This window comes from Hermetia illucens, chromosome 3, assembly GCF_905115235.1.
Source record: "Hermetia illucens chromosome 3, iHerIll2.2.curated.20191125, whole genome shotgun sequence".
NCBI classification, from domain to species: Eukaryota; Metazoa; Arthropoda; class Insecta; order Diptera; family Stratiomyidae; genus Hermetia; species Hermetia illucens.
The window spans coordinates 156435861-156450029 of NC_051851.1; the positions used below are offsets into that span (position 1 = coordinate 156435861).

Below are 14169 nucleotides of genomic sequence, written 5' to 3' on the forward strand. Positions count from 1 at the left end.
CGACAAAACTGGAGCATGGACGTTTCTATCTGGAAGCAAAAGATGACTGATTAAAAGCAGATCTGACCCACGTTCGGCGCTGAAATTTCAAAGCCTTTTATTTCAGGTATACGCGTTTTCTGTAGACACTATTCTTTCGATGACTGACTATTGAGTGAAATCTACCGACATATTCGACACTATCACTCATTACACTTTTCATTTACGACCATACCACGGAAACCATAACGATTCTTATGTTTGCTACCTGAGGTCCTTTCAGGAATTCGGTCCTTCATGCGCCATTGTACAAAATTCATGGTCCTTTCCGATGCGTAAATCCTGAAAGATAAACAAAAAGGAACATTTGCACGTACCAATCGAAATATCGTCGCTGACCCGACTTCCACCGACCCCGGCCTTGAACTTCGAATTCATAGTCTGTACTGACAACAAGTGGGATTGCTTTGTTCTCGTTGCAAGGTGTGGCGTCATTTATAAAATGACAAGTGATGAATCACAGAGTTCGAAAAGATCCGCCCTCCCCACTTCCAAGCATGGCTAACACAAAGGTACCACCACACAAAGCACGTGTTGACGGAGCACTTGGACTTTCAATATTTGTGGGCGGACCTACTGTTGTGGAATCCTATTTATTTGAAAAAATATTTGACAGTTGAATGTATATTTAATACAGTTGTAGTAAACTTAATTGTTAATTCACACTATGTATTACATTTAATGGTTAGTTCACACTGTTACATTTCTCCTTCCTTCAGTAATTTTACATCTCTTCGACTAGTCTCTTGGGTCGATTTCTTAGCCGTTGGCTTCGCCGTTCTGGATGTTCAATTTGTTGTGCTTCGGTGTGTTGTCCTTGTTCACTCATGTTTCCGTTTTCATGCGACGGTATAGCGGGCTGCATAGACTGCTGATGTTCCTGTTCATCATTTGCTGTCGGGCTTGCAGATTGGTAATGGAAACTGTTTCGCTTAAAATCTGAAACATCCCGGAAGTCGATTGATGGTGATATTACCCTCCGTTCTCGGATATGATCTGCATGTCGTCTTCTTTCTACACCGTCCTTTGTTCGAACACGGTAGGAATATCGATTTGTTCTTTCGACTATGTTGGCTGGTTCCCACATTTTCTCGATGTCTGTCTTTACGAATACTGGTTGTGCTGGTTGGAACTCTCTGTTAGACTGCTCTGCTTGAAGATTTTGTTTTACATGTTTAAAATGCATCTCTCGCCGTACATTAGGCTTTAGATTGTCAAATAAAGTTCGCAGGCGTCGACCTAGCAAAAATTCAGATGGTGCCTTCCCTGTAAAGGAGTGTGATGTGTTTCGATATGTAAATAGAAATGTGCGCAAGCGCTGACGTTGTGATAAACCATCATATTCACTGGCTTTCATGCGCTCCTTGAATGTTCGTACGAATCGTTCGGCTAGTCCGTTAGTTTTCGGATGGTACGGTGAAGACGTTACATGTTTTATTCCATGACTTTGACAATAATTTCGAAACTCTTCTGACGTAAATTGACTACCATTATCCGACACAATAATTTCCGGATAACCAAATGTTATAAACTTCTCCTCTAGGAATTCGCACAAAGTTCTTGTGGTGGCAGCATAAAGTACATCTGCTTCTACCCACTTTGATAAAGCATCAACAAGCACAATCCACATTTTTCCTTCGAAGGGACCTGCAAAGTCCACATGCAGTCGTTGCCAACAATGCTCTGGCAGGGACCAAAAGTAGATTGGCAGTTCAGATTGTTTTGGGCGTTGCCGTTGACATGCCATGCATGATTTCACTGTATGTTCCACGTCCTTGTCGATGTTCGGCCACCATACATAGTACCTCGCTAACGCACGCATAGAGCCAATGCCTGGATGCCCTCTATGAAGATGCCTCAATGTTACTTCTTGAAGATTATCGGGCACGATAATTCGTCCTTGCCACATCAAAATACCGTTTTCGTATGATAGTTCCTCCCGTTTGTCGTAGTATGGTTTCAGCTCGTTGTTGATACACTTCGTGTCTGGCCAGTGACGCTCAATTAACTCAATTACTCGTCGTAATATTAGGTTATGTTTCGTCTGCTTCCTAAGTTCCTGTTCTGTTAGTACAATATCATCAAGCTTCCGTGTTTGAATTACCGCATAAATTTTATGAATCTTCTGCGCTTCCTCCGAAATTGCTTCATGTGCGTTTGGTAAGCGTGATAAGCAATCAGCTAGAATATTGTATTTGCCTTGACGATACTGTATATCGTAATTGTATGCACCTAACATTAGTGCCCATCTCGTCAGACGGTTGTTTACGATTTTTTGCAAATTTCGTTTGTCTCCCAACAGGTGTTGAAGCGGCTTGTGATCCGTAATTAATGTAAACTTTGTCCCACGTAAATATGGATCAAATTTCTTCACGGTGAAAAATATTGCTAATGCCTCCTTGTCAATGGTAGCGTATTTTTGTTCTGCTTCGTTCAATTTTCGTGACGCGTAGGCGATAGGTAACTCGTTGTTAGCCTCGTCCTGATGATATAAAACAGCACCAAGGCCTACATCGGATGCGTCTGTTGCCAAATAAAGCGGTTTTGTGTGATCGTAAGGAGTTAGATGACGGGCGCTAGCTATCATATGTCTAACATTATCAAATTGTTTCTGTTCCTTTATTGACCATCGCCATTGCGACTTTGTACCAGTTAATGCGTGTAGTTCGGAACATGCTCCATGTAAGTTGGGTATGAATTTCTCGTAAAAATTGACCAATCCCAGAAAAGATCGTAACTCCTTCTTGTTAGTGGGTATTGCAGCATTTTTGATTGCTATCAGCTTGTCTTCCACTGGATAGATCCCTTTTCGGTTGAATTTTTGGCCCAAATAGTCGATACTGTCTTGAAAAAAGCTACATTTGTTCTTTTCGATACGAAAACCAGCTTCACGCAGACGTTTAAAAACTTTTCTTAATGATCTTAGATGGCTATCTTCATCTGGACCTGTAATGCCTATGTCGTCGAAATAGATTGCAACGTTGGGTATGCCAGCAAGTAGATTTTCCATATAATTTTGAAATGTTCCGGGTGCACTCGATATACCAGGAGTCATACGGTTATACTGAAAATATTGTCGTATTGTTACTAGTGCTGGATTCAGTGTAACACGAAAATCACCACAAATACGTATATTTCCGTTTCGTTTAACCACGTTGACAGTGGGTGTTGCCCATTCGATCGGTGTTTCGTTGGGGTCAACAGGTGAGATAATTCCAAGCTGCTGTAACCTTTCAAGTTCGAATTCCACGCTTTTTTGAATTCCGAATCGGACTGGCCTGGCTGGAATATGTATTGGTGTTGCTGTTTCCTTTACTTGAATTTTAACTTGTTAGTTATTTATTTTTCCCAGTCCTTCTTCGAATAGCTGCTTGTTGTCTTCCAATATGTCATTTAACTTCTGATCCAGTGGTTTCGTTGTCGGCTGCACGTGGTTGTTGACACGATCTACGTTGTACACTGGTTCGGGCAGTGGCAAATTGAAGGCTTTATTCCACTCTAAGCCAAATAACATTGGATTCGCGTTGTCCACCACGACTACTTTCAAAGATCGCGTTCGCTTGTTCAGCGTCACTGTCACTGTAGCTTCCCCTTGGCAAGGTAAATCGAAATTGCCATAAGCCCGTAGTTTTGGCTTCCCTTTAAGCGTTGGTGATCCGATCTGTTTCCAAAAATCTGTACTTATAATGGAAACTGACGCGCCCGGATCCCAGTCCATCGTACACGTGACACCGTTTATCTTAACGTCAATGTTTCTTTTCTTAGCAGTGGCACTCATTACTTTAAAAACTTGCTCACAACTCGAAATAGATGTATCACTCTTTTTTTACGTTGTAAATACGCTGTTGCTTCTTTTTGTCTCTCGCGATCAATTTAGCTCTGCCTTTTCTTATACAGCACGACCCGTAATGTCCACGTTTGCCACACGCTTCACAATTGTGATTCGCCACTTTGCAGTTGTCTTTTGAATGTCTTTCATGCGCACCACATCTTAAACATTGTTCTTCCGACAAAATTCGGATCCGTTTACCGATTTTCGAACGACGTTTTACTATCTTTTTCACTTCCGCGCATTCACTTTCTACAATGTCTTTTTCCGCCAACTCTCTTGATAGCGCTATTTTGAAAACTTCCGCGAACGACACTTCGTTTTCTATGCCTTCAATATCATCGAATGTTTTTAGCTCTGGCCACCTTTGTTTCAATTCCACTTCAAGTCGGGGATGGTTGAGACCCGTTGCAAACCGATCACGTAATTGACGTTCTAGCATGTCGCCGTCGTAGCCACAATCGCGACTTATGTCTTTTAGCCTGCTCGCGTAAGATTCGAATGACCCATCTTTTTTCCTCACACAATTCCAAAAGTTCGTTAGAGCTTTGAAGCGCGTGGTTTTTCGTTCAAAAAGCTTCACGAATTTTTCCGCGATTTCCGTGTAAGTCAGGTTTTCAAATTTTTTCTTTGCGTCCGCAAATGCAATTTTTAGTTCACGATAGGTTTCCGGCTTTAGACATGATACGAATAATTCTCTTTCCGAACTTATATCATCCGCGATTCCCCACATGTGGCACTGGGCTTCAAAATAATCTACGAAAACACTAGCCGTTGTAACGCCATCATATTTCTCACATTTAAAGTTTTTTAGGATGTTTTGCTTGTTTACCTCTGTAGAGATGTTTTCTCTACCAACCGTCACGGTAGCGAAATTTTCAAGAATTTTTAGGATGGCAGTTTGTTGCTCCGCCTGCACACGTAAAAATTCGGCAAACTGTGTGGCGTCCATATTTAACTCGCGCTCGGAAAAACGAAAAACACGACCGTCCTCGTCGCCAGTATGTTGTGGAATCCTATTTATTTGAAAAAATATTTGACAGTTGAATGTATATTTAATACAGTTGTAGTAAACTTAATTGTTAATTCACACTATGTATTACATTTAATGGTTAGTTCACACTGTTACACCTACACTTTCAATTTCGCCATCTTTTTAGGTTTTTGGAATAGCTCTCCCCCTTTGGTCCTCTCTGACCACTTAGGATGGTCTCTTTGATCGCTAAGATTCCAATGAAGGGCACCCGTTTATGCGACAATTTGCGGGGTATCTACGTGCTCCCTGACGTCGTAAAGATAATATCTAAAATAGTCCTGAGACGGATAAAAGAACACGTTGAAAGCTTGATCGACAGAGAGCAAGGTAGCTCCCGCTCTGGATACTCCAATATTGACCACTTCACCCCATTGCGGATCATTTTGGAACAGTGCCCAGAGTTTAAATTTATACTTTACCTAAACAGTGAGTGTATCTAACGTGTCCAATGCAGAAGAGGTTTTTCCGGAGAAACTGTTACCTATTATCGAAGCGACATATGATAGCCCCAAATGTCACGTGCTGCACCGAGGGTAAATTTCAAAGAATTTTGAGGTCGAGGTCACCATCGTTGCATCATGTCACCCACCGCCTTGTTCGGAGGACGATAACAGCTTTCCTCAAACACCTCGACTACGCCTGAAGACATCTCTTTGCTCTCCCACCTGCTCGTAGCTCTGAATTCGGAAAAAGAGGTAGATAAAGTTGAACTGAAAATAAACACCAAAAAACAAAAGTTCTCTGTCTTACGTGTCATCGTACTCTCCCTATCTGAATATCTAGGAAGCGTGGTTTCTGCCAACGCTGACACCGAATTGCATGTTGCCTAGTCCAAAATCTGGAAATGTAGCTTTCTCTACAATCAAGTTGAGACTATTTTGTGCTGGTGTTCTTTCTGTGTTGCTATATGAGAGTAGCACACCGAAAGTGAACACCATTGATCCACAAGATCCATAAGTGATCACAGTCTCCGTTGTCACCATTATCGGCTAGATCCAGCTTATGGGGTTCCTTCCTACCTAATAGAGATTGGTATTCCGTTAGGTTTGGTTTTTACTAATTAACCATTACCAGCTCTAAAGTACCTCGGCCCGTCCACGGTACTACAGCCCAAATCTACCCGCAAGCGGAAGAGGAAGGCCGGGCAGAAGGGAACTTCGGCCACTAAGGAGGGGGGACTGCAGGCTGAATCCTGCCTGTCAGAACCTTCTCCTTCATCATTACCGGGAAGAGCGGAAGAACGGGAAGCTGGTGACGTGGACGCTACTGGTTTAACGCCAGTATGTGGAAATGAATCCAAGCGGTCCGGACACCGTGAATCTGGAAAGGCCCTAAGCCGACGGCAGAAGAGAGCACTGCGAAGGAAGATGAAGCACCTTAGGAATGAGGACATGGACGTGGCTGTACCACTAGGCGCGGTAACGCCCAGAGAAATCGGACGCAAGGAAGCGGAAACTCCGGGGGAAGGTGGGGATAAACTGGAAACCCCGATAAGATCCACACTGAACGCACCAGACTCTTCTGTCAGCGATAATGCGTGCAAGAAGCGTAAGACCAACACATCTGCTGTGGCTCACGCTTTATTGTGCTCCACCAGGGCTTATATCCACGCGTGTCGCGGGGATTAGGACCAGTGTGCCGGGAGGTGATCAAATCAACGAAAGAGATCTAAAATGAAGCTGGTCCCTCCCACAGGAATACGAACACGAAGGCGAGAAGGAAGAGGACGTATGCGCAAGCTGCAGCCTCTGTTCTGACTGCTGCCGTGGGAGTTTCCTCCAAGGATGGCAAAATGGCAGAGGGACAATTTACCATCCTCCAGGAATGCCTGTGGAAAAAAATGCTGGAGCCTCGAACGAAGCCACAATTTAACAATCAAGGTTTTCGTGATGGGCTTCTCCATTTGGAGTGCCCTGACGAAGCTGCCTTAAAGTGGCTCCAGCAGGTAACCCCAACTTTGAGTTCCGGCGGTCGGCCCAAGTTCACTATTATGAAGACTGAGCTACGCAGGACAGATCATGTCGGATGTTGGCTACCGGGCCCTCGAAGGAAGGCAGAGGACATCATCCGCATGCTGGGTGAACAGAACCCCGGCATGGACTTTGGACACTGGAGGGTTAAGTTCATGAATGCCAGGGTGGACCAATCTACAAACATGGAGGGCTTCAACTTGGTATTCGAACTGAACCAACAGAGTCTGAATGTGCGCAGAGGAAGTCACCATATGGTGCTCCACTTTTTCCTATATAGACTGAAATTCAGTCATATCAGGAAACTGTAGGGCATCATCTCCATTTTGAAAGCGAAGAACAATGATGGTCTTCGACTCACACAACATAGAGCAAATTGCAGCGTCTTCGGTGCGCCCTCCCACAATGGAGACGTGCGGAGGATAGTGCATACAGGGGCGGAACCCCCGTATGGGGGCTCGCACTGGGGAAGGGACTACAGAGTGAATCCTACCTGCTAGTAACTTCTCCTACACCTTCCAAGGAACAGGCGGAAGGAAGGGAAGCCAGAGACGTGAACGAAACTGACTTGATGCCAGTTCGAGTGACCGAATCTATGCAACCCGGACACCGCAAACCAATTAAGGTGCTAAGTGGAAAACAGACGAATGCTCTGCGGGATGAGATGAGATCTTTCGTGGATGAGAACATGGGAATTGCGGCACTTCCAAGTATGGCTTTTCTCAGAGAAATCAATCACGAGGGGATCGAGTCTCTGGTGGTACGGTGTGGGGGAAACCCCGTCATACGCGGACTGCCGCATACGCTTCTAACTGTTCTCCATAAGACAATAGACTAAGTTTATGTCGAAAAACATAAAGATTGGTCAAATCAACCTGCAGCATACCAAAGCTCCCTCCTACCTGTTGGCAGCGAGAATGACAAAGCTACAGGATTTCCCCTATATCTTTCTAGTGCAAGAACCGTGGGTTCGATTTAACAGAATCTGTGGCATTGGATGAGTAAAGGGGGCTAGGATCTTCTACGACGAAAAATCCATAAGATCGAGAGCTTGCGTCCTGATGTCAAGACGGTTAGAGGCAACTATGCTGAGACAATATTGTTCCCAGGACTTAGCTACGGTCATCATACAATACCAGATAAATGGCGAGAGGAAAAACATCATAGTTGCCTCCGCTTATTTACCCTATGATTCTTTGTATCCTCCATCGACGCAAGAACTTAGGGATCTGGTGGCGTATGCAGAATCAAGTGGTCTCGAACTCTCAATAGGTTGCGATGCGAATGCTCAACATATTTCTTGGGGCAGTAGCAAATGCAATCCAAGACGAGAGAAGCTATTTGATTTCATCATTTCAGCTGGTCTTATGACTGCAAACGTAGGGTGCGCCCCTCCGTTCGTGGGACCGAGAATAAGCGAAGTAATTGACCTAACAATCTGTACCCCAAAATTGTTAGAGTTGATTACACACTGGCGAGTGCTAGACGAGGTCTCACTGTCAGATCACCGATATCTAGAATTCAATCTGACTATTGCGGGCGAACAGTCTGCAGTACAAAGACGGAACCCTAGGAAAACGGATTGGCAATAAAATACAGTTCCCTAGGCGACTAAGGACTCCTTTGGTGCTGAAAGATGAATTGAAAACTCTGAACTACACACTTTTAGAGTGTTATGAAGAGGCTTGTCCTATTTCCCGATGCCAAAGCGGTAAAACAGTTCCTTGGTGGAACTGAGAACTGCAAAAACTCAGGAAATCAACCAGGCGACTTCTAAATCGTGCTTGCAAAAGTAACAAGAACGAAGACTGGTTAAATTTCAGCAACTCACAACGGGAATATAAGAGACTCGTGAGGTGTTTGAAACGAGACTCCTTTAGAGCGTACTGTGAGGAACTAGAAGGCGAAAGGGAGACTTCAAGGCTGTGCAGAGTCCTCAAAAGGGATGAGTCGGCCAAGTTGGATTCTCTTAGAAAACCCGACGGTACTTTCACGAGCTCCAGACTGGATTCAGTACAGACCCTCCAGGAAGTACACCACCCGGGAGAACGGATGAGAGAAGTGGTAGGGGGAGAGTTGACGGTTCTTGCAACCCCTTCAACACGCAAGTGTTGCAAGGGGAACTGGAACACTGCGAAAGCGGTTGTTACCCATGAAAAGGTGAGAGCTGCCATACTGTCCTTTGAACATTTCAAAGCACCTGGCATGGATGGCATCTATCCGGCAATGCTAAAGGAGGGTATGGAGCATTTAGAGCGACCTCTAAGAAATATTTTTCGAGGATGCCTTGCTCTGGACTACGTGCCTTCTCCTTGGCAACAGGTTAAGGTAGTTTTCATACCGAAACCTGGGAAAGATGACTATTCTAATTCAAAGAACTTCAGACAGATCGCCTTGACTTCATTCTTGCTGAAAGGTTTGGAGAGACTGGTGGAGCGTCACATTCGTGGAAACGCACTTAGGTCACACCCACTTAGTGAAAACCAACATGCTTACCAACGTGGAAAGTCCTGTGAGTCTGCTCTTCATTCTTTGGTCACAAAGATAGAGGATGCAACTTTGAATGGTGAGTACGCGATGGGGGTGTTCGTGAACATTGAAGGGGCTTTTGACTGCGCGCCTTTTCAAAAACTTTGTGATGCCGCCAGAGCGCATGGTGTTGATGATGCTTTAATTAAGTGGATCCATGCTATGCTAACGCAAAGATTGCTGTGCGCTGAGGTAGGGGTCGATCGCTACCTGACTACGGAAGCAATGAAGGGCTGCCCCCAAGGAGGTGTGCTTTCGCCGCTCCTGTGGAGTATGCTGATCGACTCACTCCGATGCGAACTGGAAAATTTACCAATACACGCTCAAGCTTATGCTGATGACGTGGCTGTACTTGCTGTTGATCGGGATCTTGGAACGGTGTGTAGGAATATACAACGTGCCGTTGAGTTGATAGGCAGCTGGTGCCTTAGACATGGTTTGTCAGTTAATCCAAATAAAACCACAATGGTTTAATTCACAAAAAGGAGAAAACTGGATGGACTTTGTCTCCCTGAGATGAGGGGTACTACCCTTCAACTCTCTGAAGAAGTGAAATATCTGGGAGTCACTCTAGATGAAAAAACTTCTTTGGAACAAACATGTGGAGGTAAAGATGAAACGAGCTCTCAGAACTTATGGGCTGTGCAGACGGACCTTTGCCTCGACATGGGGACTCAGGCCTCATGTGGTAATGTGGATATACGTTGCCATCATTAGGCTAATGTTCGTATATGCATCCGTAGTGTGGTGGGTTAAGGTGAGACAAAAAGGTTTTCACCGTAAACTAGCCACAGTGCAAAGAACTGTATGTCTGGGTATCAGTGGTGCCATGAGCACGACATCCAGCGCAGCTCTGAATACACTACTCAATTTGCAGCCCCTGGATATATTTATTCAAAGCACTGCAATGAGAGCAGCTCATAGACTAATTCGATTAGATCTATGGGAAAACAACGGATGTGGGGGGCACAGAGCATTGGAAGAGTTACTGGGAGGACTGAATCCAGTTCTTACAATGTCTTCCGATTCTCGTGTCCCCATACATCTGTTTGGTAGAAGATATGTAGTTACCCTGAAGCGTAGAGAGAACTGGGACGACCCAGAGGAATGCGTGGCGGGATATACGGAAGTCTTCTACACCGATGGCTCAAAAACAAAAGAGGGTTCTGGGGCCGGAGTCTACCTCTCGAATAAAAACGAGAAGTGGGCTTTTCCTTTGGGACAATATGCAACGGTTTTTCAAGCCGAAGTTTATGCGATCTTAAGGGTGGCCGTATCGATTCGTTAGGTGTAAATGCATCTGATTGGACCCTAGCAAGCAAAGGTACATAACATTGCGGAGCTAAACGTATCAAGAACGATCATTTTCGTTTTCGAAACGGAACCATTGGAATTTTGTTTTATTTGTTTATTAATTAGATGTGATGTGTGCTTTATGCAATTCTCCTGAAAGCCAATGCAGTCAGTCTTCCATATAACCATACTATTTAGTCAACATGATTTTGATACCTTCCAATAAAAAGTTACGTCCACTCAAGCTCCTTTCAGATGCACATTACATGTACACTTCCATTCAAACGACCTGCAATTTTCCGCCGTGAACCTCATTATTGCCTCTATATTCATGCAGAACTTTTACGGCACAGTTAAACGCTACCATAAAATCCCAACCAGCATTATTATTCCGAATAGTTACCGAGTTTTATAACCAGTTCGCATACGAACCTTGCAAATAGTACTCGCGACAACTAAACACCACGTTTACCTTCGAAATACTACAATATAAACACAAAGTTTAAAAATAGTACCAACCCCTAAACTTAGAGTGTTTGCACCGTTTTCATCAGCATTTTCCCGGGTACATGCATGTTACCTTATCACACTGATTCCGGAAAAATACCCTCCGAGCAAATTTAAATGAAAATAGTCCTTTCAGACATTGCGGGGTAGGTTTTGGTAGCGCACAGGTTATAACCCGTAAAATTTTTTATGAGTCTTTATCTCCGCAGAAATGTAGTATTTGAGGGAAATTGTATGTGCGAGTGTGTGGGTTTTGGGAAAATATGACTGCATAATACGTTACTGGATGAATTTAAGTATGTAATCTAGTTACTGTGTAACAAGTGGCTGAACCCAATTCAGATTTCTAATATCTCTTTTACGGTCAATATACTCTCCCATGTTGTGACTTTATGACCCACCATTTTCCGGTTAAATTGTTCCCTTCGCACCTCAAATGAACGTGTTTAAAGTGTTGTGTAAAACATAGCCTCTCATGTTAAATTATAAATTATCTATCTGTGCCTGCGCTGTACCCGGATCTTGAAGCTGGGAGTCAATATGTGTAGGTCCGTCAGCTCTTTTCCACCTTATTGCCGCATGCGCAACAATTCCAGCCTTTCGACATTTTTCACGTTCCGGTCAAAGGAAAAACCGGACCCATCATAGATACTCATAACTACATCGGCCAAAATATTATTTCAGCATCATTTCAGTTAACGCTTAAACTGCATTGTCTCAGGCAGTTCTGGATCCATACTATACTCTTAAGACAATCCTCCCAGAAACTGCACTCATGTTTTGAGCATTTCACTTGCTCTACAAGGAGCTTACATGTTGGGCACCCCAATGTTTACCATCGTCCTTGCTAGGGCTATGCTGATATATGTTCTGCCATAGGCATACCCCACCATACCGAAACAGCGGTGGTAGCGTTTGGGTCAAAGACCAAACGGGCCAAGCAGCGCTGTGGACTTGTGGAGAACAAGCCTTCCAGGAAATAATGGAGCACCCGGCGGAGGGCTTCATCAGAAGGTGAAGGGCATCCACATCTACAGCTGCTATGCTCCACCCAGCACTACACTCGTCGAGTATGAGCGGATGCTTGCTACTCTTGTTTTGGATGCAAAAGGACGTTGGCCGATCATAATAGGAGGCGATTTCAATGCGTGGGCTCTTGAATGGGGCAGCCGGATAACTAATGGCGAATATCGGGTCTTCGTACACTTTCCGGGGAAGGGGCCTGGGGTCTATAGTGGACCTGACATACGTGAGTGCCACTTTAGCCAGTAGAATCGCTTGGCATGTCAGTGAGGACTATACTCACAGCGACCACCAGGCAATCTGCATAGAGATCAAGGGCCGATCGAGCTTGAAAAAAAGAGTTTTCGCAGAAGGGCAAGGAGGCTTTACCAGAGGCTCAGGGGAAAACCCGGTGGCGACGGTCGAGAGGAGGCACACAAGCAATTGCGTGGCCGCCTAAAGGAAGCCATGCCGACATAAACCCTTGGAGCGAGGCTTACCCAGTGGTGATGAAAAGGCTGCGGAAATCACCCCAGGTGACCTGTCTGCGTCTCCTGAAACAGATTGTTACCACTCTGTTCCCTCACCACGAAAATGGGGGAAAGCAAATTTTTGTCGAGCTAAATGACGGCATAATACCGCCTGTAACTGTGGAGGAGCTGCGGGAAATATGTGGTAGTTTCGGTGACAACAAGGCCCCAGGTTTGGATGGCATCCCCAACCGAGCTTTGAAACTGGCAGTGAAGACTAGGCCCGAACTTTTCGCCAACACCTTCGAGGCGTGCCTAAAAGAAGGAATATTCCCTGCCCAGTAGAAAAAGCAAAAGTTGGTGTTGCTTCCGCAGCCTGGCAAGCCACCTGGAAACCCAGCGTCTTATCGTCCTATCTGCCTGTTGGATACAATGGGGAAGATGATGGAGAGAGTCACAGACTCCTGCCCATCGTCGAAGCCAGCAATGGTTTGTCGGAACGCCAGTTTGGTTTCCGACGCGCCCACTCTACGGTAGACGAAATTGGCATGGTGGTAAACCTGGCAAAAGGTGCACTCATTTCTCGCGGCTGCTGTGCCGTGGTGGCGTTAGATGTCAAAAACGCATTCAACTCGGCCAACTGGAATAGAATTAAAGGGGCGTTGGCTGACATCGGTGTCCCCGGATACTTAGCGAATTTGGTGGAAAACTACCTCTCAGAGAGGACACTCTGGTACGGGACGGATGAGGGCCCCAAAGAGTACATTGTCACAGAGGGGGTACCACAGGGATCGGTACTTAGTCCCCTGTTGTGGAATATCATGTATAATGGGGTACTTGCTCTTCCCGTCCCAGAGGGGACTACGATTGTCGGCTTTGCTGATGACCTAGCTGTGGTTGTTGCAGCAAAACACCCAGAAGATGTGGAGGTTTACGCAACAGAAACAGTGAGAGCGGTAAAGTCCTGGCTAGAGAAGGCCGGGCTGACCTTGGCGGACGCGAAAACGGAAGCGGTCTTAATAACGAAACGCAGGAAAAATAACACTGTAAAAGTGGAGGTCGGTGGACATACGGTCGTATCAAAGCCGGCTATCAAATACCTGGGGGTAATAATTGACACCAAATTGAGTTTTAGGGAACACCTAGAGTATGCATGCCAAAAGGCAGTCAGTGCCACCACGGCCCTTGCAAAAATGTTGCCAAATATTGGTGGGCCGAAATATTGCCGGAGGTTGGTGCTAGCCGGAGTGGTGCGCTCCACCCTGCTTCGTCACCTGTGTGGGCAGAGGCGCTTGCAAACTCTCAGAGACGAAAGCAGGTGAACTCGGTTTACCGGCGGATGGCTTTGAGGGTTTGCAGTGCTTTTGGAACCACATCAGATGAGGCAGTATTGGTGGTGGCAGGGATGATCCCGGTTGACATTCTAGCCAAAGAAATGAGTGTCCTGTACAATGCAAGACGTGTGGAGGGGCATGCACAGCGTAGAAATGCGGC

General features: G+C 45.3%; 1 protein-coding gene across 1 annotated transcript; it reads right to left on the reverse strand.

The window, feature by feature from the left end:
- Positions 1 to 182: 182 nt before the first annotated feature.
- LOC119652187 (uncharacterized protein K02A2.6-like) lies at positions 183 to 4310 on the reverse strand. The gene is made up of 4 exons (XM_038056131.1): positions 3870 to 4310; positions 3470 to 3700; positions 768 to 3349; positions 183 to 321 (listed from the first exon to the last, which is right to left on the reverse strand). The coding sequence occupies exons 1-4, from the start codon at positions 4308 to 4310 to the stop codon at positions 183 to 185; spliced, it is 3393 nt and encodes a 1130-aa protein (XP_037912059.1).
- Positions 4311 to 14169: the final 9859 nt, after the last annotated feature.